Source organism: Solea senegalensis, linkage group LG3 (genome assembly GCF_019176455.1).
Source record: "Solea senegalensis isolate Sse05_10M linkage group LG3, IFAPA_SoseM_1, whole genome shotgun sequence".
Classification (NCBI taxonomy): Eukaryota; Metazoa; Chordata; class Actinopteri; order Pleuronectiformes; family Soleidae; genus Solea; species Solea senegalensis.
In genome coordinates, this window is record NC_058023.1 from 6,664,752 (window position 1) to 6,689,671 (window position 24,920).

Here is a 24,920-nt window from a genome sequence, read left to right on the forward strand (position 1 = left end):
AAGGGCTAAGATTTGAATTGTGGTTAAGGTAAGGGGTAAGGCTTATTATTAAGGCTGTCGTAATGAATGGAAGTCAATGCAGTGTCCTTAAATGTATAGCTGTGAAAACATGTGTGTGTGCGCTTGTATTCTTCTTCAGGACCTTTTTATGGGGCCATGAATACTGACTTTGTTAGGACCAGTAAGTGGAGACCAAAACCTTGTCTTAATGAGGCAAAACCTCACTGAGGAACTAGGAGTAAGATTTGAACTGGTGTTAAGTTAAGGTTAGGGATAAGGCTTTATTAAGATTGTCATGATGCATGGAAGTCAGTGCAGTGTCCTTAAAAGGATAGCTGTGTTAACGTGTGTGTGTGTGTGTGTGAGTGTGTGTGTGTGAGCCTCATATTTGGTTTGCTTTGTGCGCGCGTGCTAGAAGGAAAAAAAAAGCCGGCCCAGCATCACAGACTCAAACGGGCGCGCATTGGCTACTGAAGAAAGAGAGAGAGGGGGGTGAGAGACAGAGAGAGAGACAGAGAGAGAGAGAGAGTGTGTGTCCCGTTTTTGTTGCACGCGGAGAGAGGAGTCGCGCGGAGCCTGTGATGACAGACAGACACAGACACACACACACACAGACAGACAGACAGCGGACCAACGGCTGCGGCTTTAGCACCGACCGCGACACCTGAGCGACCACCGAGCAGCACCGACACCGCACACACACACAAACAGACGTTGAAGATACGAGGAGGAGGGAAAAGAGCGGGGCGCAGGCTGAAGGCTGACCGGGACGCGGAGCCCGATCAGAGGGGGGAGATAAATCACCGCCACGAGCGTCACATCCACCGCAGCTGTTCCTGTGATGACAAAGGTGGGTGAGATTGTTATATCAGCGCCTGTGCCCTACATGCTGCCTTTAATCCTCACACCAGAGGGGGGGGGGAAGGACATAACGGTGGTGGTTTCTTCCTTTTGTTTTTAATTTTTGGGGGTGGTGGGTGCTTTAATGTGCCGATGACGCGCGTGCGCCTCATCACAATTACGCGCAGACTGACAAGATTCATGAATCGGCTGATGACACTTTTTCTCCAAGCATGTAGTCCTCACATGTGTGTCATTGAAATATGCGCGGCGGACACACACACACACAGACAGACACACTCAACCCCAAAGAAATCATAATCTAATCTCATCTGGCCCATTTTTCTGTGTATGACACCTTTGAGGAGATTCTTCTTGTTGTGTCCCTAAAACAAGCTTTGTGTGTGTGTGTGTGTGTGTGTGTGTCTTTCGTTCAGTCCCCTGTCTGACACAGTCACTGAACTAAAATACGGCTGAACGGGTTGTGATTCGTGACTCCTCTGTTAAATATTGCGATTATTGCTTACTGTTCTCAGGTCTTTGTAACCCGTCTACAGTTCGCCGTGGTTCGCTTTGATTCCTGTGTCGGCCGTCTCGCCCGTGACTCTTTCCAGTGACCGCGCAGCGAGCGTCTGTCCACGTCCAGGTACTACCGCTAACGGAAACCCCGTGCTACAACTGTTGAGTGGAAAAGTGCCATAAAGCGTTACCGTCCAGTTAGACGTCGCTCCCTTTGTGATCAGTGTAAATGTCTCACATGACGACAAAGAAGAAGAAGATAGGAATTGTTATTATTATACAGGCCGCGAGTGCCGTGTGTCATCTGCATTTAAATGTAGTTCAGCGATGATCTCAGCAACAGAAACGTCCCGTCACTGGTCACCAGTGAATTTTAGAATCGCTCAGAGCGTTGCACGGTCAAACTCCTCCGTACATCTCTGACCTGCTGCAGCTTCACACCCCGGCCTGCAGTGTGAGGTCAGCAGGTCAGATGTCACTTTGAAGCAGTAGCACCTAGACTGTGGAACGCTCTCCTCTTTTCCCCCCCCCTTGGCTTTTTAATCAGGCTTTTTGTTAGACTAGGGTTCTTATTGTCTTATTCTTTTTATTGTGTTTTCGCCCTGTGAAGCACTTCCATATCTGTGAAAGGTGCTGTATAAAAATAAATGTACTTACTTTTGAATTCTGATTAGTCATTAACTGATTATGGTTAAGGTCAGGGATAAGGCCTAAGGGTTAATTTACGATACGCTTAGGCCACCGTAGTTTACAGTCTTACCATTAGACTCCACACTGGACCTTTAAGGTCCGATCGTGTTCAGATGACATTGACGGGTGGGTTAGGGTTAATGGATCGCGTTCAGGCCAAATTCAAACCACCTCCGAATGTGGTTTCTGTGTTCAGATCTGAGGACGCATTTTGGACAGATTGGGACAGCGCTCAGGCCTCTACTTGTCCGCGTGGGACCGGATTCGTCGGGACGGATGTTGATACCAGTCACAAGGCATTTTGGTCAGCTGCTCTGCGCGTTTACGTGCGCGTTTCATCGGCTCTTGCAAAGGCGACACCATCGCAGACGATATATACATCGCTCCACCTCTACCACCCATAGGTACTGTAGGCTCAAGTGTTAAAAAAAAAAAACACCACACACATTTGAAGCCCGAAACTGCAACCAATGCGATAGGTTGGTTCTGGAGCACTGCAAAGTCTACGGTCTGTCAGTGTTGTTGTATGAATCTGAGTCACTTAAACCTGGCTTCACCTAGCTGAACCTCCAAATCCAGGCTTAGCCTTCATAAAACATATTCGAGCCAGTGTGGACTGATCTGACGTGTTCAAGCCTGGCTGGATTTTCTTTCCTCTGAATTCTGCTTTTCCGAAACAGGCCCCTCTCCGTTTCAATGATTTCTGTGTTCTATGGAAAAAAAAAAGGAGGCAGAAAAGTGGAGTTGTGAAGTTGAGGTCGAGTGATGCGGCTCGCACACTGGAATAATAACAAATGATACGCGACAAGTAAAAATAATGTATTCACTAAATACTGAGTACAGTATCGTTTGGTCCATAAAATATTAGAAAACCTTAAAAAATATTGATCGGTGTTCGTCAAACCTGGAAATGATGGTGTTCTCAAATGTCTTGTTTTGTCCAAAATGATTCATTTTGAATGATTTCTTTGTTACCCTGAGCAAAAGAAATGAAGAAAACATTCACATTTAAGAAGCTTAAACAATCGGAGATCTTGTTTTAATCATGAAAAAAGCTTTCGAACCGACTCATCTATTATCAAAACAGTTGTCGATTCATTTAGTAATCGATTAATCTATGGCTTCTTTGTGTAACCCAACAAATCTTTTGATTTGATGTTCTTGTTGAAATGTTTTAATTCAGTGTAAGTCGGGCAAAAAAGCTATGCCTTTTAATTAGAGGTCACTCTAATTAATAATTTTTGCCAAATAATCACTCCAACAGGACATTTCACCACCTATCGGCATGTCGTTAGCTAGCACAAATTATGGCCTATATTCGCCAATTCAAAGGCCACCTTTTTGTGATTTTCCTCCCGCTGTTTAATAACTGTGTGAATAGATTTGATCTGCACCCACTGCCGAAACAAATCCTGCAGGAAACACTGCATACCCATGCGCCGAATGTTTATTGTACAAAGTCATTTGTTTCACTGGCAGCCTGTGGCCAAGTGGAAAGGGAACTTGACTTGTAACCAGAAGGTCGCTGGTTCAAATCCCCACCCGGCCAAGAAGGGCTGGAGTACCCCTGAGCAAGGTACCCATCCCCCCAATGCTCCCCGGGCGCCACTCAGTGTGGCAGCCCACTGCTCCTAATTCTAGGATGGGTCAAAATGCAGAGGAATACTTTCCCTAAGGGGATTAATAAAAACTAACTAACTTTTTATTAAGATGAAGTGTTTTTGTCCTGACTAGAAGCCGCTGCATTGTTATACCTTATCACAAACTTAAGTTTGGATGGCCTCTGAAGGCCGGCGCTCGGGGAAGGGAGTTTATTTACACAATATTAGACTAAGATAAACAGCTCCGTGGCTGCTTACTGTACATTGTCCCCAAAGATGGTCGATCTCAGGCCCCGAGCCAAAAAAAAAAGAGCAGCTCTGTTTACTGCTTCCCTCGGAGCACAAAGGCTCGGAAATGTTAGTATGTATCGTACATTCCTCCAACTGAATAAATACGGAAAGAATCTTTAAGCCTTTATGTATCAAATCTGGATACATCTGGAAATATGGATCAAATGATCAATTTGGTCATATATCGTCGCCCTTCCTTGTGCAATGCGATAATCGACGCACCAGGGCAAATATTGATATTTTAATTCACAAATTAAGGCGGTCCCTGCCAGTTTCACTCGCCTGGCGTCGCTGCTTCATTTCTCCTCACGGTGGCGCTGCTAAAACGAATGAGGGGAAACTTGGGCGGAAGTTACGTGGCCCCAAGTTCAACACGTTCAACACATGGGTGGAGAAATCCTGCACTTTTCCCACTAACGTTTTTGTTTTCTTCAGTTTAAGCAGACATCGCGACGTGTCTTTTGCGACGCATCGATTGTCACAGAATCGTGATATTATTGCGCATCGTGTCATGAGGTACCCTGTGATTCCCGAACAAGGAACATGGGTGAGGAAAAGAGGACAGGTGGAGATTAAGTATGGCTGGTAATTATTGACAGGTAAAGAAGGATGTGTTCTCTCTCTCTCTCTCTCTCTCGGTGTGTATAAGTAGGGGTCATGACGAGTGTTTAAAATGGACCAAGAGCCCGAGTGATTAGATCGCTCACGATTAAAAATTTACTTGCGGGCATTTCAGCACACCGCATATAACAGAGGGAGTGTGTGTGTGTGCGGGAGCCCATGTGAGATTGACCCTTAGGGCCGAGTCTAATATTAGTCTCAAAATGTGCTCCTTGTGTGTAATTTATTTTATACATTATTATATTCTACCTCCATTGAGTTCATTTTTTTCATCCACATCTGACTTCATTTTTAAATATTTTAACCCTTTAAATGCCAGATTTTTGTCATGACGCCACCATGTTTTTAGAATTATTGAACAATTGTTGAATTATTACAGCCTGGGATATGTCAGTGATTAGCAGCAGCACTTGTGACAGTGCCATCTAGTGGAAATAGCCTGTTTTTAGGCTGTATGTGGAATATGCCCAAAATGAGGCCATTCTGTGCAGAGTGGTAAAAATCATCACTTCCAAGGCAAAAGCCAAGCTTGACACCCAGATACAATAAAATGCATGTATTTTGTGGAAGTGAGATGGAAAAACAGTAATTGCAGTTTGAATGGGTGTCAATGGGACATTTTTTGTGCTTAACGTTATGAGTGTGACACAATATTGCCTAAATTCATGCCATATGCATATACAGCCAAAATAATGCAAAACGAAGAATGAAAAGACCGTACAACACACACAATTAAGGCCCATTTATACGCTTAAGACAAGAGACGTTTGTCTGTATTTTTTTATTACACTCAAAGGCTGACGATTAACATTCCCCATTATTGATATGACTTGCATTCAGTGGTCTTATGTTCCACCGCTGCCAAAAATCCACGTCCATACCAACGCAAAAGACACACATGGGGGTCACGATGAACCCAAAAAATTGTCCAAAAAAAGTCAAACAACGTGGATTTAAATAATTTGGCTCATAAAAACACCAGAACAGTTCATTACTGCTGAAATGCTAACTTCAGAGTAACTCTCACGCATTTCCTGGGTACTTTATCATGACCGTTACCGTCACTACTCGCCTCTATAGTCGCAATTGTAAAATACATATGTGTTTACGTAAAGGTTTTATTGTTTACACACTGAGGATTTGCTCTTTGTGCCCACAAGGAAGATGAGATGTGTCCCTATAAAATCTTTCAGTTATTGTTTAATATCTACAGCACATAGACCACACACACACACAGTGTGTATCTTCGCGAGGACATCTCATAGACAATGCATTACCCTAACCTTAACCTAAACCCAATTCTAACTTTAACCCTAAAACCGGGTCTTAACCCTGAAAAAAGCCCTTTGAAGTTGTGGAGCCCAGACAAAATGTCCCCACAGAGTTAGGTTTGTAAGTTTTTTGGACCTCACAAAGATATAAATACAAGTATACACCGCACACAGTCACACAGTTGCTAACAATTATTGATTCCAACCCTGATGTGAGGACCAAACAAAGATGTCCTCACTAAAATATATTGGTAACCTTAACTATAACTAGTTAATGCCCAACTTTAACCTTATCCTAACAAGTTTTCTGAGGATCTGCCTTATAAGGACCAGGTTTTGTATCTCCACGGGGACTTTTAATCCTGACAAGGTCAACATCTTAGGGAGAGCACATTATTGACATAATGCGTTTCCTAGCCCCTTACCCTGACCTTAACCCAAATCTAACCCCAACCCTAAAACCAGGTCTTAGTTCTGAAAAAAAGCCCTTTAAAGTTGTGCAGCCCAGACAAAATGTCCATACTAAGATGGGTCTGTACGTTTTTTTGAACACAAAGACATAAATACACACACACACACAGCAGTCAACACATATTTAACCAAATCCACTATTAAATACACACACAAAAAGAGTAAAATAGTGTTAAACTGCTTATTTTAGGGTTATTTTAACACTACAACATTTACCGTATATATGTATACACATACAGGCCAACTTTCAGCCACTTTGATGCAAAGGTGCAGTAGATTAGAGATGATGCACACTGACAATGAGAGTGCAGCAGTGAAAATGACCTCCCACCCCCTCCGCTGCTGTTATCACCGAGTCAGAAATCGATCCCGCAGTGAGAGCGTCAGCCCCCCAGCTGAATTCCAGACATCTGTACAGCAGCACAGATGCTTTCCCGAATGCCCACGGGGCATCGGAGGCTTTGGGAAACATTTCCAAACGATGGAATATTCACTCGTAAATGCTTGTCACTCATTGTCAAGAACGAAGAAAAGCCAGTTCATCGTGGCAGCATATTCAGAGTCCACACTTTCATCCGCGGCTGCCTGTGCCAGATGAAGACAGATGGACCAGGGTTTTGTTTTTTTGCCAGGTTTCAGGCCCGGCTCCAGGGAGCTGCCCTTGGTGCGAAAGATTTCATCTACTTGTAGATAAACCGGCAGCCAGATTCCAGCAGACCCTGGATTAAAATGGTCTGGGTTGAGAGATTAAGGCGGCATAAAGACCTGTACTGTATCTGAACAGCCCTGCTGTTCTGCACAAAGCACAAAAAAATTGCATTATTTGTTATTAATATGGAGAGCAAGCTCAATTTGACTGTTGTTAAGGCTTAACCCTGATTTTATAGCAAGCCAACACTGGAGTGTGTTACACTAAGGTGATTATTTTCATAATAAATTAATCTGATCTCAATTAATTTTGTTTGTTGTTTCAGTGTAAAATGTTTCCCAAAACCTCAAAAACCTCAATAATTTTGCCCACAAATGTTCACTTTATTGTCACTATGCACAGACTTATGGGAGAAGAATATTTGTCACACAATTGAAGAATAATGTTTGAAATGGCTTGAAAGGGTTCAAAAGGTCAAAGGCAGAATATATCGGATCCTTTGAACCGCTGGAGTTTACCAGCTTTGTTGACTGGAAGTGTCGTAATGTTAGCATTAGCAACGGGCAGTGTAATGTAAACTCGTAAATCTAGTCTGAGTCCACGATTTACCTAGAGGCAACCGTGATCCTGCTGATCGTTGTCTCCGGTCTGTCTGTCGTCTTCTGCTGTGTTAGTATGTTTTATTATTATTCATTTGAAAACACGGAACTGCTGGTGCTTTTATTTTGAAGTGCAGCAAACAACATGCTGGTTTTCCGGCTGTGTTCTTTCTTGTTGTAGCTTTACTTTCAGTCACTTTCCTATATTGCTCTGTTGTATGCACTGCAGCACGAAGCAGGTAAATGTCACATTAACAAAAGAGACATTATTAGAAGCTTCCACTACACAACCTGTCTCCATCTGTTTTGGCATCCACATCCATCCACTACATCTTCACTTTTATGATGAAAGCAGCTGTTGAAGAGTCTAGCTGTCCGACATATTGCCCGATTTATGTGATGTTTAGATCAGTGGTTAAAACGTTTCATACCAAGTAACGTAAGAAAATATTGAGCTCTCGAAGGATACTGTAAGAAATACCGTTATCGCCAACGTTGAAATACTGCGTTGTAAATAGGCCTGAGCAAAGTCCGCTACGGAGCTCCTCTTACACGCAAAACACCCCGAAATTGATAAAAAACTACTGAAATAAAAGGCGACTGGACTCAACACCAGACGTCAAGTGTCTTAACTGAAACCTGACATCAACAGTTGCAACATCCTAGTATGGGTTATAATTCCAATAGGATATTCTGGATTTTTCCATTTACATCATGACATTTTCTGTGAAGGGTGTAGTTCCCATGAACCCCTAAGGAAATGCAACTCCCCCCCCCCCTTTTCTTATAGGGGAAATAAAGACGAGGCTTATACTGCACAGGGAGCCACATCAAACAAAACACAGTCGTCCAGGAGAACATAATGAGCCTGCATAGTCAGTGAGGGCACACTGAGTTGGCTATCAACTCCGCAGTCGGTAACAACAAGCCATTCGATACGTTATCTATAGAATCAGTCGCACAGAATAATCCAGAAACTGGATACGCTGAAGTGCAGATCGCTTTTCAGGTTCTGGTTCAATGAGGAGCTTCACTGGGACCCAGGTCCGGGTTTGACGAACTCTATTGACATTTAAAGAAGCCGTTACAAAACACGTGATACGGAGTTTCTTAGTGTTCTTCTTTGTGCCTCATTGTTGAGCAGAGCTTCTTCAAAGTGCAGCGCATCACGGTAGAAAAACACGACTGTGTTAGTGTGACTTTAACCCGACTTTTAAAATACATGGAAGTATGTAAGTCCATGTGAGGTTTGTCAAAGTTGGGCTAACATAAATCTAAGGCCAATCGATTAGATGGTCACACAGTGTTTCAATAGAGTTTCATGGTCAACCACATGTGCCCGTGCCATGTGAGATTGTCTTTTTTAAATCTCAGCCAATTTACCTGATATTTTTAAAGTTTTCACCCACTCCGTCTTCTGTCAGTGTAGAAAAACTTCCTCTTTCCTCTCTCTATATATATGTCTCTGGGTATATCTCTAGTGTGCCATTGTTGTGTAGCCACAGACATCTTTCCATCTGCTTTTGACATTTTTAGAATGAGGAGTACTTGTGAGAACAGAGTGTTTATTGTTCCATTGTGGTTAATTATTCAGAGGCATTGCCTACGGGGGGGCAAAGGGGCCCCAGCTCCAACATTAATGTCCTCAAAATGATACGTTGTCTCATTCACGTCATTGAAATAAATAATGAATTCACCAAAACAAAAAATATAATTGTAAATATGATCATAGGCCCCCTCAGAAACGTAGCTACGGCCCTGCATCAAACACACAACTTTAAAGTCAGATCAAATTAGTCATGAATGGAGTGTCTGTTAAAGGTGATGGACGGTCACGGTGCAATACGTCCATTAATCATTTAGCACGCTTTTTGATTATAGTAAAAGTGCAAATGAAATATCGATTTAATCGTTAAAAAAAAAAGAAAAAAAGATTGTATTGTATTTGCTTAAAAACACACTTTTTTTGTCTGCAATGATAGCAATTTTGTTTGGTCCGACACTTTTGCATTTGAGCTCAAGTATCCCTTTAAGGTACTTAACACAAGACTGTTAGCAGTCTGTGGCATTTTCCTCCTCCTTTGTCTTTAATAATCAGTCGTCAGAAAGACACGTGTTTGCCGAGTCTAATCGAGCGCAGACTTCCCTCCCGTCTCATCCTTTCACTAATTACTTCACGTCATCCTGTGGCTTCTTTGCCTTTTAATTTTTTGCACTCATCGCCGCAGCCACAACCAGAATTGACAAGGGATCTCTTCTCTGTCTGCTCGATGAACGCAGCGCCTCACTTGCTCTGGCGACGATCGACAAACTCGACTCCCAATTAAGCCCGTTTGGCCCCGTCATAATTGGCATGAATGAGGACGGCGCCCTCTCAAGCGCTGTGTAATTGCTTGCAGGACTTTTTTTTTCAATGTGAGATTGATGTTATATTGATCTAGCCAAGTATGTGTTGATTTTACTGCTTCCTGCATGGCGTAGGGGTGGTGGGGGGTTCATTAGCTCATTAGCGTGTGTTGTGTTTATAAATGGGGAAACATGGGTGTGAAACTGGCCGGGGGTGGGGTTAGGGTTCAGCATCAGGGATGCTATACTTGTATGCCATTCAGTTGGATTAGTATCCTTGCCCCAGTCAAGGATACTAATCCAATTGAAATGCGCAGTTGAGCTACAGTTGTAGCCTTTGTTGAGTCGTGCCCCGGTGGCCAATCGGTATATTTTTACCTTGTGATGGACGCCGCCCATTTTTTTAGATGTACATTCTATGGCAGAGGTCTCAAACCCGTGGCCCAAGGGCCAAATGCGGCCCTCCAATCAATTTCCTGTGACTCGTTACTTAATGTCAAGTTATATCTGAGTCAAAGCCCCTTCCTGACCAGACCAGATGTTTGTCATTTGAGTTTGAGACCCCTGGTCTATGGTCTCGCTACATTGCCTCCATAACAGGCCACCCAATCTGTCTGTGCACCTCAGTAGAGTTTGTAACTCACTGATTAAAGCTGTCAAGCTATTTAAAAAAAAAAAAAGCTTAATTGCAACGTGCAGCCAGTTCCTTTGGTTTTCTGCTCTGCTGTAGGCAGAATCAAAGCACTCCGGGTCGAGATACTCCCGATGGAGGCTTGTAGAATTTGAAGTGAGGGGCTCCTGCTGCCGGCTCATAAACCCTGCATGTTTGACATGCAGATGAAGCAAAGCTGTCTCTATTATATTGTGTGAGAAGACAAATTGGCAAACCCAATTCCTGTCATCCAACAAAATCAGGAACACAAAATAGGCTTTGGTCCAGTAGAGTCCTGCTGGGTTCCTCAGATCCCCCAGTGCTGTGGTAGCAGCATTAGCTTTTAAAAGCACAATTCAATATCTCTGGGAAGTAAAAAGCCTCTTGGGTAAGAGGTGGAACATCTTCACAACTCAAGCAAGTCCAATTGCTGTTTTAACATCATCCTTCAATTGCAGCTGTATAAGAAGTGTGCTTGATCGGGTTAGTAGCAGGCCAGGCTAGTTGGGCCGACAGGAAGCTGTGATTTTTGTCGAGTGAAGACGCTTTAGGGCTTTGCCTCGGAACAGAAAATTAATTTGGCAAGAAGGGAAGCCTGCGTCTTATGTAAATGAACAGCTCAATTGCAAAAGCACATTGAGTTCCTCGAGCAGAACATGAATAAAGAAGAGGGGATGATTTTTTTAAAGTGTGCTTCCCTCCCCATGAACACACACACACACTGGGTGGTTCTGTTAAGGAACTGTTGTTTGAAAAGAGTGTCTGTACTGGGACATAGGCCATGACTGATGGATGGATGGAAAAGTCAACAACAATCTGATAGTTTGAGGTGTGAAGATGTTCTTGTTATTAGACGTCACCTGAGAGAAAATCTCTCACTGAATATTTCCTTCTCTCCCTCTTGTTCTCTCCTCGGATTTAGCTTAAGACTTGCCGCTAATCTAAAAGGCTGTCTCGGGGCCTGATGTTGATTCTGCAAGCTCAATCAGTCTCTGGCTGTTTGTCTTTCGCCAAATCTCATGTTTTTTCCCTTTCGCTGTCGCCAGCCCCCACCCCTCCACCCCAACCTCCCGCTCCTCGCTGCCCTCTCATCACTCCCTCTCTTGGGGGTCATTTCGGGTGAGACCAAGCCTTTATCTGTGGATCCACAGAGGGTCTACCCGGCAGACGAGTAATGAACCGCACACACGTCAGCGAAGGCAGCTACACAAGACACACATTAATGCACATATGCTCATCTTAGGGATGGACATTTCAGCTGTTCTTAGGACACTGCACTGACTTGTATTTACAAGCCTAAACAACCCTAACCTTAACCACAATCAGTTAATGTTTAACCCTTACCTTAACCTAACCACAATTCAAATATTTGCCCCAAACTTAGATCCTCAGAAATGAGTTACTGCCTCATCAGGATCAGGTTTTAGGTTTTAGTCTCTGTTAGAACAGATAGGATTCATTTGGATAACCTAAACAAAGCCTTATCCCTAACATTAAGCATAACTAGTTAATACCTAGTACCTTAACCTAACCACAACCATCCCTGGTTCCTCAGAAATGAGGTTCTGACTCTTTAGGACCAGGTTTTGGTCTCCATGAGTGCTATACCTGGTCCTGTGTTTATGCCAGAAAACGTCCTAAAGAGGCAACAAATACAAGAACACATACATAAATTGATTATTTCCCAAATAGTCACAAATAGATCACAAATAGTCGCATTGACTGATTGACTTTTAGAATCAAACAAACAAATCGAACATTAATGCCCCATCCCTACTTCACATATGGACATGCACTCGGTTTGATTGGGCCTTTCTCTGTGTCTCTAACAGGTCCAGGAACAGGGTGGGGCAGATGCTTAAAAAGCACCGCAGGGACATTAGAATAGAGCTGCCTTTACTGTTAAGATAAACGGTGATGGAGAGTAAGAGAGAGAGAGAGACCCAGCAGAGAAGCAGTAAAGAATCAGTGAGTTGCAGTTCAGGAGTAATGAGCATTGGAGGGAGACTGTGGGTACAGAGCGAAAACAGGAAAACAATGAAGTCTTAAGGAAAAGAAACACAAGCTGTGATCCTCTTTGGCTTCAGGCTGCAGTTCACACTGATGCAGGTTCACGTACACAGTAAACACTGCTGACAGTCACTTTTCTTTGGTTGTCCATTTTCCATTTTCTTTGGAGCCGGGATGCTACGCTGGGAACAACGCAGCTGTTTACAGCACCAGAAACTTTAGCTGTAATAAATGTTAGCGCTTAGATTGTTGCTAAAAGTCATTCAAAATGTGTCTGAATTATAAACAGCTACACGTTTATACTTAGACTTACGTCAGTGTTGGAGCTCGGAGGCTACGCTGAGAACACTGCAGTTGTTAGCAGCAGCAGAAATGTTAGTTTTACTAAGTGTTAGCTTGGGATAAATGTTAACTTAGGATAAATGTTAGCTTGGTATATTAGCACATAATTAAGTTCTTATGTTATGTTCAGTAAATAAGTTCCAATAGCCTCTGAAGTAAGCAGCTACATTTTTATGGTCAGACATACATCAGTGTTGGAGCTAGGAGGCTATACTGAGATCGCTACAGTAGCAGCAGCAGAAATGTTAGCTTTATTAAATGCTAGCTTTTCTGAACCAGCCAAACACAAGCACAAATATTCAGTGTTTTATATTTTAGTATTTTGTGGGGTTGTGAGTGTTGCCCATTTATTTATTTTCATTCATGAAACCAACAGCTTTGTTTTCTGCTAAGTTTAGCAAAGTTAGCCCACATGAAACCCTCAAACGTTGATCCACTTTGTTAGCTGGAGTAAACTAGAACAGCACTACGTCACGTAGTTACAAAGTGAGAAAACTGTGTTCAAGGTGGCTCCAAAGTTTAAAGATAAAATCTTTAACTTGTTTGATTTTTTTGCTGTTTTCTAACTTCAAGCACATGCCAAGTACCCCTGTGTATCATAAATCACCGTGACTGAAAAAGCAATAATCAAGCTAAAATGGTGGTGGTGGACACACACACACACACACACACAAAGATATTAATTGATTCATTATCCACAGATTTTATGCTGCTCCAGCAAAGAGGAAGCCTTTAGTCTATCTGTTTTTACCAGCATCACCTGAATGTTTTACGGCTGCTGGGGATCATAGAGGAGGAAAATAATTTCAAGCGCCATATCGCAGATTGATTTTTTTTTTTGTAAAGGATTTGTGCGATAAACCCTCCGATGTAAGCAAACACTCTTCCTGGAAAATAGATTCCTCAGGTCAAAGCAGCCGCTGATGATGATTTCATAAAATCCGACCTTGCTTTTCTGTCAGAAGAAAAAAAAACACGCCCCTCATGGTTTATACACTTTAAAAGGTCTAAAGCGTTTCACTCTTGAATATGTCTTCACATCATTGGAAAATAACGACGCCTTTGTCCTTGAACAGCTGCAGATGTTGCATCGGGCCGCAGCTGTCACCGCCTCAGCTCCACAGCGTGTCCAGTTGTTCTGTCCGTGTCTGCTTTTTTCACATCGTGCCACAACACAAAGGGGTCACGACATACAAAAGTCCGAGACCCTGCAGCTTGTAAATAGTAATTATCGTAGGTGGCACCTATTGATCTCTGCATAGGAGGTTTAAGAATGTCCCGAGCATCTTGTTCAAGGACTTTTCATCCAGAATGGTGACTGATTTTCACCACAGGGACTTAAGAACTGATTTTTTTCAGTTAATACATTTATTTGTCCAGCTTTTGATTCACCTTGAAATCCTTATAACGACGTTTTCTTATGATTTTCCCCGAGTAAAAAGGGGACAGTGGCCATGTGGCCTTGATGGTGTTCTCTCTATTCCACAGTAGATGGATTTTATTAGGAGAAGCTTCAGAACGGTAAATCCATAAGATTGTATAAAAACGATCTCATACAAGCAGGTTTAAAAATGTGTGTGAGCTGTAAAAGTCCCCAGGGAGAGGTTCATCATCAGAGATGACGACAGAAGGCTACGTCCACATTTTCTTTATTTATTTATTCTTTTTCCAGTTTCTCTCTCTCTCTCGAGGGGTCACCACACCCACTTTCAGCGATCTGCATATTTGATTTTTTAATGCTGTAAAATGCTGGTCCTGATGCAACCCTCCCATTGATTTGGGTTTGGGACCTGCACTACGAGTACAATGGAAAAAATCCCACATAGTTCTGCTTTAAAAGAATTCCAGGGCTGTGATTTATTCTGTATTGATTTGTTTATATTTAAAAATATGCACTACGGCTTTAACATAAAAAAATACGTTTTTGGTGATTGAAAATCCTTCGCAGAAGGTGTCAGCACTAGAGGAGCCATTAAACTCACACCCGCCTCCTCCACCGTCTTCACCGTCATTGTTTGTGTTAATAATACTTTAAAAGGTGTGGATTATCCCTCACTTAATCATCCAGTCAGTGTACAAGTAAGATCCTACTCTTTTCTATACCACTGTACACTAACAGAGGGATCCAGTGTCCTCTCGCCGCTCTTCCATATCTGCGGCGATCGTTAGCGAAACCTGAATCAGACCTTTTTAATTAAAGAAGGCCGGAGTGTTGGAGGAGGAGAAGATGGCAGCAAACGTGGGTGGATGAAGGGAAGAGGTCAAGACAGTCCACCGAAAAACCACTTCAATCCCTTTCTTATTAACTCTCAGTGACACATGATCTTCCTTCCCCTCTCTCACACACACACACACACACACAGAGAGCTACAAACAAGTGTTATCGAGTCATCACTATGCAAATTTGCCTTTTTTTCGCCACGTCCCTCTAATTATCGTGGTTCTTTATTTCTGGGCTTCGCTTAAAATTGAAGCACAACATCTTCTTATGGCAAACGGGGACGCTACTTGGAATAATAAAAAAAAAGTTTCACATCATTATGTCTTTTTAAAAGAAGATATGGCTGGTGAGGCTACAGACAAGAAGCCACGTTAATTAAGTTTTTTTTTTTATTATTATTTTTTTAAATAGTTTAACTTATGATATCCTCAGGTGGGAGCAACAAAAATTTAATACGTTCATAGAAGAGTAAAAATTGAGCTTGTATAGACATGAGAAAATCCAAAGTAAAAGCTTTTTTAAAGCAAAAACTGACTTGAATGTGCAGTTAATCTTTAATTTCTGCCCAATGTAAGTAATTTCACCTACATTTTCGAGGCTTTTTCAAAATAAAGACGTTTCTTGGATGAAACATTGGACGTAACTTAAAAAAAATAGAGGATGTTTTTTCAAAGTAAAATGTGTTCAATTAAACAGCAACAGTATTACAAAGTAAAGGCTGAACTTTTGTAGTTTAAAACTATGATATTTGCCGAAAAGGCTGCTTCATGTGGGCGTGCGGTGATTGACAGTTAGGAGGCAATGATGTGAAAACGCACTGACACACTCCGTCAGTTACTCATGTTTCCTCTCTGTCGAAATGTCATATTTACTTTACCTGTCAATCTTGGACACCTTTTCATGTTGTGTACACAGCAGGAAATGGCTTCTTCTGAAGGGAGGACAACAAAAAACGTGATTTATGAGAGAGAGAGAAGGAAAAACATGTTTAAGGAAATCATTTTCCCTCCTCTGCTAAGAATTGCGCTGAATCTTTCTCTCAAAGCCAGAAACAAATTCACGGGGTAGTACAAGGAGAGCCTGCCGGCGTGAGCTGCTGAATCAAATTGAAATCCGTTTGAAATATGATGGACAGTTGGTTGTGTTGTGGAAAAAGTCTCGAATTTCTCTAGATGGCTCATCACTGAGGTTTTTGCCAGTTTCCCTGGCAACAGTGAAATGTACATTGTTTTATAAATTGCAAGAGTGATTTGGACTTGTTTGACAAGCAAAAATGACAAACTGCCTCTGGTTTCAGCTCATGAACCCGGTCACACCTAAGCCTCAAAATGTCTTTCTGGACTTTTTTGTGCGTATTGTTCCCATAAAAGGGCCAGAAATGGTCTATTTGTCCAGATAACTTCAACTTTCAATGTCTTGCAGTTATTTACAATTTACTGCATGTTAAAAGAGTGCTTTAGCAGTTTAACATGAAGAAAAACAATAAAAACTGAATCTGATTTTAGAGTTTTATTTGGATAAAAACACTGTAGTTTCAATTTCCATTCCAATTTTGAAATTTGAACAGTATAAAGCAAATATCGAACATAGTTTTTTGAGTATTTGTCTGCCAATGTGCGAAAAACAAAATTGATAGAGATCTAAATGTAAAGAATTTTATCGTAAAAAAATCAGTCGAGAAAATTGAGCTTAAAAATGTCTGCGATCTTCCGTGTAACGTTCACGCGTGGATACGCAAAGTTTTCAGCGGTGATTTGAAACAGATTTGAATTAAATTAAAGTGATTGTACAGAAAGGTTGAGTTCACTAAAGCAGAGATTCCCAAACACTGTGGGGGGGGACCCACAGATGGGTCGCAGGACTTTATTTTCGTTGGTTCCCTGGAAAAATTGGTAGAATTTATCCAACGTGTATATGATTTAAATAACGTGTACATGTAAACACAACATCCTTTTTTTGCCAATTCAAAATGATCGCTGCTATTGGCTAAATTAGCTGCTGCTACGGCTACTACGTATTCCTGAAATATTGGGTGATGTAAGATCAGTAGCTCATGTAAATAGCAGCGGGGACACCGGCAGTCCTCAGAAGGCGTCGATTCACTGGCTTCCTGCGTCCGAGTCGGTGAGATTACCGTAATAACCGCATCTCGGCTTGGAAGTGCTTTGGAGTACACCGTTGGAGTTTTTTCCGTGAGCCCAAACCGTAATTTCGGTAATGCAAAGAGCGATTGCCCAAACGTGCTGCCAGCAATATGGAAAAAATATGGGGTTTTTTGTTGTTGAGGATTTTGTCTTATTAAGCTCCAGGGAGTTTCTGTGCTTTGTTTCCTCCATATGATAAGAGGGTGAATCAGTAATAAGGACGGTAATTAGTTGCAGCTGCAGACACTACGCCCTTGTCGAGGGTCAGATTTCCATACTGTATGTAGAGAACCAAACTGCCTGTTCCCCTGCAGACTAGAGATTTGGGTGGCCGAGTACATTTGGGGTTATGAATAAATAATGACCTCCCTCTCCGTGGCGTTTGCCGGCTGAGGTAGATTGTAGATTTCTTTTGTGCCCTAAAATCACTTGATTTCAATCATGAGGCTCACCTATTCCTAAGTGATCGCAGCTCGAACAAGGTATTTTGCCTCATCACTTGATTTCATGCCGCGCAGCGGTGCTATGACGACTCCGCCCCCGTTGAGGAGCTTTAGCCTGTTATTATTATATGTGATGGTGGCCCGGCGGACAGTGTGACCAAGGAGAGAGAAGTCGGTATATTGTTATGCAAGTGAGACGCCGTAGAGAGAGGTTTGGCCTCCCTCCCAGGTCTCCTCTGCTGTCTCGGCATTTCAGCAGCGTGGGTCGAGTGACACGGGGAGTTTGTGCCACTCACTGTGAAGTGTACGTCCCCTCATTACTGATGAGACCTAATGTGTGGGGCCATCTGTCCTCAGTTTGAGCCAAGAGACTTTAAATGGGTGTATTGCTGTGACTGTGACTCTTACAGCAGCGGAGGGTGATGGAGGTATGATTTGCTGTGTTATTGTAGACTGACAAAAGCCAAGGGTCACGCGGTGGGGCTGCGGCTAGCATTGGACAGCAATTCCCATGATTCCACACTGTGTCATGACGTCATCAAACTAGGTCGTTAGAATTTGTACACTGTGCCGTTGAAACCCATTTCACTCTAAAATGAGCGGATATGGTGAGGTAAGAACATCAGTGTTCAACGATTTCTAACATTTTTTGGACTAAACAAGTGCTGGATTAATCGAGAAAGTAATCGAACAGATTAATCGATGTTGAAATTAATCATCAATTAGTCAGCAATTAAGAAAATGAATAAGAAATGTATGTTCACATTTATGCTAATCAAAGCTGAAGCAGATAAAAACCCACCTGCATTGAAGGGTCATTTTAAACCCTGGGATTAAATGGGATTATAGTCTTTTTCTTTTCTTACACCTGTCTTATCACTTCTCATATCCACTTCCCATTCATTGTTCTTCTCCTTCTGTGCCTCCCTCTCATTGACACACCTTTCTCAATTCCCTGCTGCACATTTTCCACCGGTGCTCTCCTTCCACCTCATCCTCTTTTTCTTCATCTTCTTCTTTTTTTTTTTTTTTCCGCTTCGTCATTACACCTCCACTTGTCCTCATTCTTGTGCTTCCCTTCTCTACCGTTTCTCACCTCGCTCTCGCTCTTCCTCCCCACCTCCCACAGTCCCAGTGAAGCAGAAAATGATGTCGCAGAAGAAGTTGTTCGTGGTCTGCATTGCCATCAGCACTGTCAGTCTTCTGCTGCACCACGGGGGCCACTTGAGCTGGTGAGTGACTGAACGCAAACACACGCTTCTGTTATATATTGACCCTGTTTCTCCCCACTTTTCTGTTTCCAAAGCTCCGTCTCCTCCATTATCTGTTCAGTTTTCTCTCTCTAATGTCATCATTTTTGTTGAAGTAGATGCTCCTTTGATTGATGGAGTTTTTTAAAAAAAGGGTAACATTTACTTCTGCTCTTTTTGTTCTTCCAGGAAGGCCTTCCACATCGGTAGCCTTAACATCTGTTCTCACCCTTCTCCGGCATTGAAACCTAAACACACCAACGTGGCCTTCCTCAAGACCCACAAAACAGCCAGCACCACCATGCAGAACATTGTGTTCCGCTTTGCCGAGCACAACAACCTGACGGTGGCGTTGCCTGTGCCGTCTTGCAACCACCAGTTCTGCTACCCGACCTCCTTCAAAACTCACTTTGTCCATCCACACACGCTGCCGCCAAACATCATCTCCAGCCACATGCGCTTCAATAGGACGGAGGTGCAGTGGCTGATGCCAAATGACACATTTTATATCACAATACTGCGAGAGCCGGGCTCCATGTTTGAATCCTTATTCAGTTACTACAACCAATACTGTGTGAGCTTCAAGAGTGTCCCCAATGCCTCCCTGGAAGCTTTCTTGGAGGACCCCTGGCGTTACTATCGGCCACTAGAAAAGAATTCCATGTATGCACGCAACACCTTGACCTTTGACTTGGGTGGGGAAAAGGATCGGCCATCAACAGATGTGGCATATGCGGAGGCCTTTGTGGCAGAGGTGGAGCGGGTTTTCCCCCTGGTGATGATTACAGAATACTTTGACGAGTCACTGGTTCTTCTTCGCCATCTCCTCAACTGGGACCTGGATGACATAATCTACGTTAAACACAACATGCGGACCCTGAGCTCAAAGCGGAGCCTGACACCAGACCTTTCTGCAAAGATCCGTGCTTGGAATTCCTTGGATGCGCGTCTCTATGATCACTTCAATGCCTCACTGTGGCGCAGGCTGTCAGCTCTGGGTCTGGACTGTGTGGCAAGGGAGGTGCGTCTACTTCAACAGGCACAGGAGCGATTGATGAGAAGCTGCTTTGGCAGGCGGATGCCACTTCTCAAGTCAGCAGCACAGATCGAAAACAAAAGTCTTCGTCCGTGGCAGCCTAGTGCAAAAGTCAACATTGTGGGGTACGACTTTCCGGTCAATCTCAGCCATGGGTTCATGAGCCAAGCCCAGGAACTGTGCCTCAAGCTCATCTTGCCTGAGTTGCAGTACACGAAGGACTTGTTACACTCCCAATCACTGCGCTACCGTCAACGCCACCAGCACCGCACTCCACAGCAGTCACACCCTTTCCAGCAGTCCATACACACAGTCCTGCCTCGGCATCCTCAAGTGCGCCATGGCCAACAGTCTGCTGTAGCTCCAGGTCCTGCCCCAGGAAATGGGTCCACGTCTACCCCAAAGCCTGCAGCAGAAACTAGAAATCAAACCACTCAGCCAGGGCCGAAATCTTCACAACCTGGGAAATAGAGACTTAGATATATGTGAGTGCCCAACAGACCGCCTATCCTGATTGTAAGGACAATGGTTGGCTGTTGTGGGGGGTCAACACTTTGATTAAGGATTGGACTTATCTGGACTTGAACTTGAATCTTTTCTCTTTCTGGTCTGTGAGGGTGGGAGAAATTTGTTTAAATCTTTGTTAATTTTCGTGTTTTGTGTTTGAGGACCCTCTTGAAAAGGAGTGGGCGCATCTCTAGAGGTTTGTCCTCAAATGAACTGTCAGATCTACACCGGTACTCGGTGAGGTTGCACACCCAACCAAGGCAGACGGGACCTGGTTTCAGGAGAAAGTGGGGCTTTGAAGCAAATCTGTTATGTGCACATTTGAGACTCAATAGAGAAGTGGCATTGTCTGGCCTATTGTGAGGCACAGAGTGGGCTTTGTGTGGATTTCACTGGAATGGTATCACGTTACTTGCTTTTTTCAGACTCTCTTTTGGTTTCTCTCCCGAACATATGCCACTTTAAGTCCTTGAGAGAGACATAATGACATAAAGGGGTCAGCTGTCATGTCTCCTAAGAGCCTCCCAAGGGGCCAGAGAGACACTGACATAAGCTCCAGCCATTAGTACAACAGCACAATAAACAACTCTTTTCCTCTTCTTACAAACTCCATATGCTAAAGGAGGGATTTTAAAATAGTCTTTAAGGTAAGACTAAAAACCAGCTGGATACTCAATTTGGCCAGCCATTATGACAGTGACTCAGAACGAGACTGCTTGTTACTCCTCAGCCTTCACTCGACCTGCCAGAGTTCCTCCCCGCATTCTTCCTCTTCTGGTCATGAGTCCAGAAAGCACCTTTCCTCCCTGCCAGTTGATCTGAGACTCCAACCTCCCTCTGATTACCAGCTCAGATCACGTCTCACATTTTGAAGGCGTGGGTGTTTTTTCAGTTTTTGATCTTGGGTATTACTGCAATAAGATCTCCAGGCCTTCATTCTCTACGAGAGACATGGATTTAATGACCTACCAGCAACCCCCGTGCGTTGTACCGCACACACTGGCACAAAAAAAAAAAGGGAACGTAAACAAGTTGACAGGACAAAGACTGGACGCCTGTGGGTCGCAGTATTTGAATATTTAATCATCATGTCTCGCAGCCCTCCTATGGCCCATGTGCTTGGGTTACATGGCCTTACCTTTTCATTAAGGACAGCTTGGACCCAATGAAAGCTGCTCATTCTGAACCCGGGAGAAGCGATGGCTGAAAGTGCAGGAGGTTTCATGTCTTGTCGTGACTCTTTTTTTTCCCAGCTGGTTTGGTGGCGATTTTTATGCCTTCTGCTCATAATTAATGTGTAATTTATGTGTTTGAATTAATAGACCTATTTTCTCAATGCGGAAAGTAACCAGGGGTCCGACTTCCTATTTTTGTGCAGCACTTCGGGTACTCGTGCATTAACTCGAAGGAGGAGAAAGTTATTGTCCTGCTGCCTGCTGACTGGAAATGCCAAACCGGAAGTCTCACAAAAATAATGTCTACTTTCTTGCATCTGCGGGAAAATAAGGTCTATGGGAGGGAGAATATGTGGGTGTATTTGTGTGAGTGTGTGTGTGTGTGTGTGAGAGAGAGCGAAAAATACCTTTTTTTTCATTTGGTGGCATGGCAACTAATGAAAATCATATATGTAAGAGTGGCTAAAATGATTCATAATTATTTATTATCGGTAACTGTATTTCTAATTCTAAAATCTCATGAATCATTGGATTAAAGAAAATAAAACCCTGTAAGTGCACCGTCATAGATAGGTTCAGCACACGACCAAAGCACCACCAGCGGTGGAACAGCGGCATGTGCTATGAAATATTCATTGTATGTACGTTTTGCATAATGCAAACCTACAAAGACCACTTCTGGAACCCGCACATCGAGACGAGGGTTGTCGATTTCAAATTAATCTTTCATTCTGCCGCGCTCAAGCGCGCCAAACCGCGCCGCGCCTTTGTGGTCGGAGGCCGCCGCCGCCGCCGCCGCGCTGTGCAATGATGGAAAAAAAAAACACGAAACCACAGACCTGAGAGGACACACGCCGTTTCAGACGTGTCCTCATGCGAACCTCAGCTTTAAAAGCACGAGATTGCACAGTATGGCTTTTATTTATTTACACGAGACGAGTGTACTTTTCCTTCCCTGCCGCGTTTCACCCTATCTCGAGTCCACTGTCCAATGTGAAAACTGTTGTAGCATCAAGTAAAACTGCTGAACCGCTTGAATCCCACGTGAATCTGCTGTAAAATAGGAAAACACTGTATTTCTCCACGAAGCTTGTACACTACTTTATAAACGAGACGTTGTGAAATGAACGCAACCTGGAGAACAAGTCCAACGCATTGTTTCACATGGCTTAGCTTCCCCTTTTGCTGTTTATTTCATATTGCCTCCACAATCTTTTGGACTACATCACTTATGATGTTTTCTTCTGCTTTGCAAAAGCACCCTTTTCTTTGGAACAATAATAATAATAATAATAATAAAAAAAAGGACCAGAAATAAACTGTTAATGTGAGGCTGAAAATAATGTTCTGTAACCTTTGTAACCTGCTCTGAAGTCAAATTAATTTATTTGATATTGAATTCTTCAGGTCTCCGTGCGCACAGACCTGCAACTGATGAACAACCTTTTACCTAATTGTTATTGAGCGCAGCTGAGATATGATATGATATGATATGAGGTACTGCTGTCATTACTGGAGTGTACAGTAATAAACTGATGCTCAAATGCATTCATGTAGTAAATGGGCGCGCGTTCAACAATGGCTAATGCTTCTTCTTCCATGTCTGTGTCTGACTGTGTGAAAGATGAAGGGAATGTGTCTTTATGTCCTGCTGTCTCCTCGTTTTGTATTTTATTTTATTTCATTTTTGTTACGATGCCTTTCTCCGTGCTGTGTTGGTTTTTAAGAGTTGTTCGCCCCAGCTCTGAGGGACTTTATGTGATGGTCATGCTGTCGCGGCGAAGAAGTGGAAAATGTCATCGTCTCCACTTTATTTTATTCTTTCAGAGCGACATAACAAGGCTGTGGTTTTTTTTGCTTTTTAAAAAGAAATGGGCCTCTGTCTTGTGGTGTCGGAACTGGGGTTGTTTTTTTTTTGTTGTGGGGGGACACTTCTGTCTCCTGAACCTATGGTTCTCAAACTGTGGTACATGTACCACCATTGGTACGTGAGCTTCCTCTGGTGGTACTTGGAGGAAAATCCGAAATACTCTTCTGCTGTAAATGCCGGGGTATGTGAAATATGAAAGAAATCGTGTTTTTAAATTTAAAATGAAAATGTATAACCGAGTGTACAGTGTTACACTGTAACTCCTCGATTCCTCTGTTTCTTTGCTTATCTGTGAAATGTTTTTTGGGTTTTCGGGCTCAGAACATGTGACTAGTGACAATCAGAGCTAAGGGGCCGCATAGCTTTACGAAGATAAGTTGTGAACGTGACAAATAAAGTTTGAATGTTTTCATCTCACCAGCGACTGAATGTGTCTTTTTATTTTTTTGACCGTTTTAGTCATTAAAAGTATAAATATGTCACTGTATTGACTGGATTTAAAACATGGTTTTGTCCCATAAAATGAAGATAATAACACGTAAAAAGGTCTTTATACATATATACTATATAGACACGACAAAGGAACGAGAGTTTGTTGCATTTATGAAACTGCAAAAAGAAAAGTGTTGACATTTCATTGCTGTTTATACCCAAAGAAATAAAACACAGAATTATGTAGACCTAGTCCTCCCATTGTTTCTGGCAAATTAATGAAATGAAAAGGAACCCACTTTGAGATAAATGACGCAATGTTTGGATCGTATGCAACTGTAGTTCATCCAAAGATGGACAGGACTCCAAATGATGTCATTAAATTGTGTTTTACATTATTTCAAACACATTTTTAATATTAACATTGGACGTGACACACAAAATATTAAAACTAATAGGGGCCACTGCACAGGGCCTGACAAAGACCCGCAGGTTGCGTATATGTATATTTATATTTACATCCTTACATTTTTAATCCACACTCCATACCTGATGGTGGCGGTAATGCACCAGAAGAAGAAGACACCTGGGATAGTGGAACCAATGGACTTGTGTTTCCACCAGGACACTCAGTGCAGACGTACGCTGCATGCTAGCTAGCTAGCCGCATGGCAGCCTATGTGCCGGTCACTAAATCCTGGGAAACATGGGAAAGTTTTTGAAACTGACACCGCCATTTTGTGGGAGGCGCGGTGTATTTTCTAGGAGAAGTGTTCAACATGGCGGCCAAATCAACTCGCCAACAAACACCAGGTATTTCCCACTTCTTTCTCTTATCTTGTCCAATACCTACACCACTTACAAACTCATGCTGAGAACCGAGACCAAAAAATAATAAATAATAAAATAACTGGTTATAAAATGGTTTTGGTCATACCTG

The 24,920-nt window shown here is 42.8% G+C and overlaps 2 protein-coding genes across 21 annotated transcripts in view; one reads left to right on the forward strand and one right to left on the reverse strand.

The window, feature by feature from the left end:
- Positions 1-24,920, reverse strand: part of LOC122766468 (calcium/calmodulin-dependent protein kinase type II delta chain) — a 557,529-nt gene that overhangs the window by 284,521 nt on the left and 248,088 nt on the right. The gene's annotated exons all lie outside the window — the stretch shown is intronic.
- On the forward strand, positions 543-23,965 carry gal3st3 (galactose-3-O-sulfotransferase 3). Of its 2 annotated transcripts, XM_044021374.1 has the most exons (4): positions 543-850; positions 1,377-1,486; positions 18,840-18,942; positions 19,150-23,965. In XM_044021374.1, the coding sequence occupies exons 3-4, from the start codon at positions 18,857-18,859 to the stop codon at positions 20,465-20,467; spliced, it is 1,404 nt and encodes a 467-aa protein (XP_043877309.1). In that variant the 5' UTR covers positions 543-850; positions 1,377-1,486; positions 18,840-18,856; the 3' UTR covers positions 20,468-23,965. The 2 variants fall into 2 exon arrangements, with proteins under 2 accessions (XP_043877309.1, XP_043877308.1); XM_044021373.1 differs by lacking the exon at positions 1,377-1,486.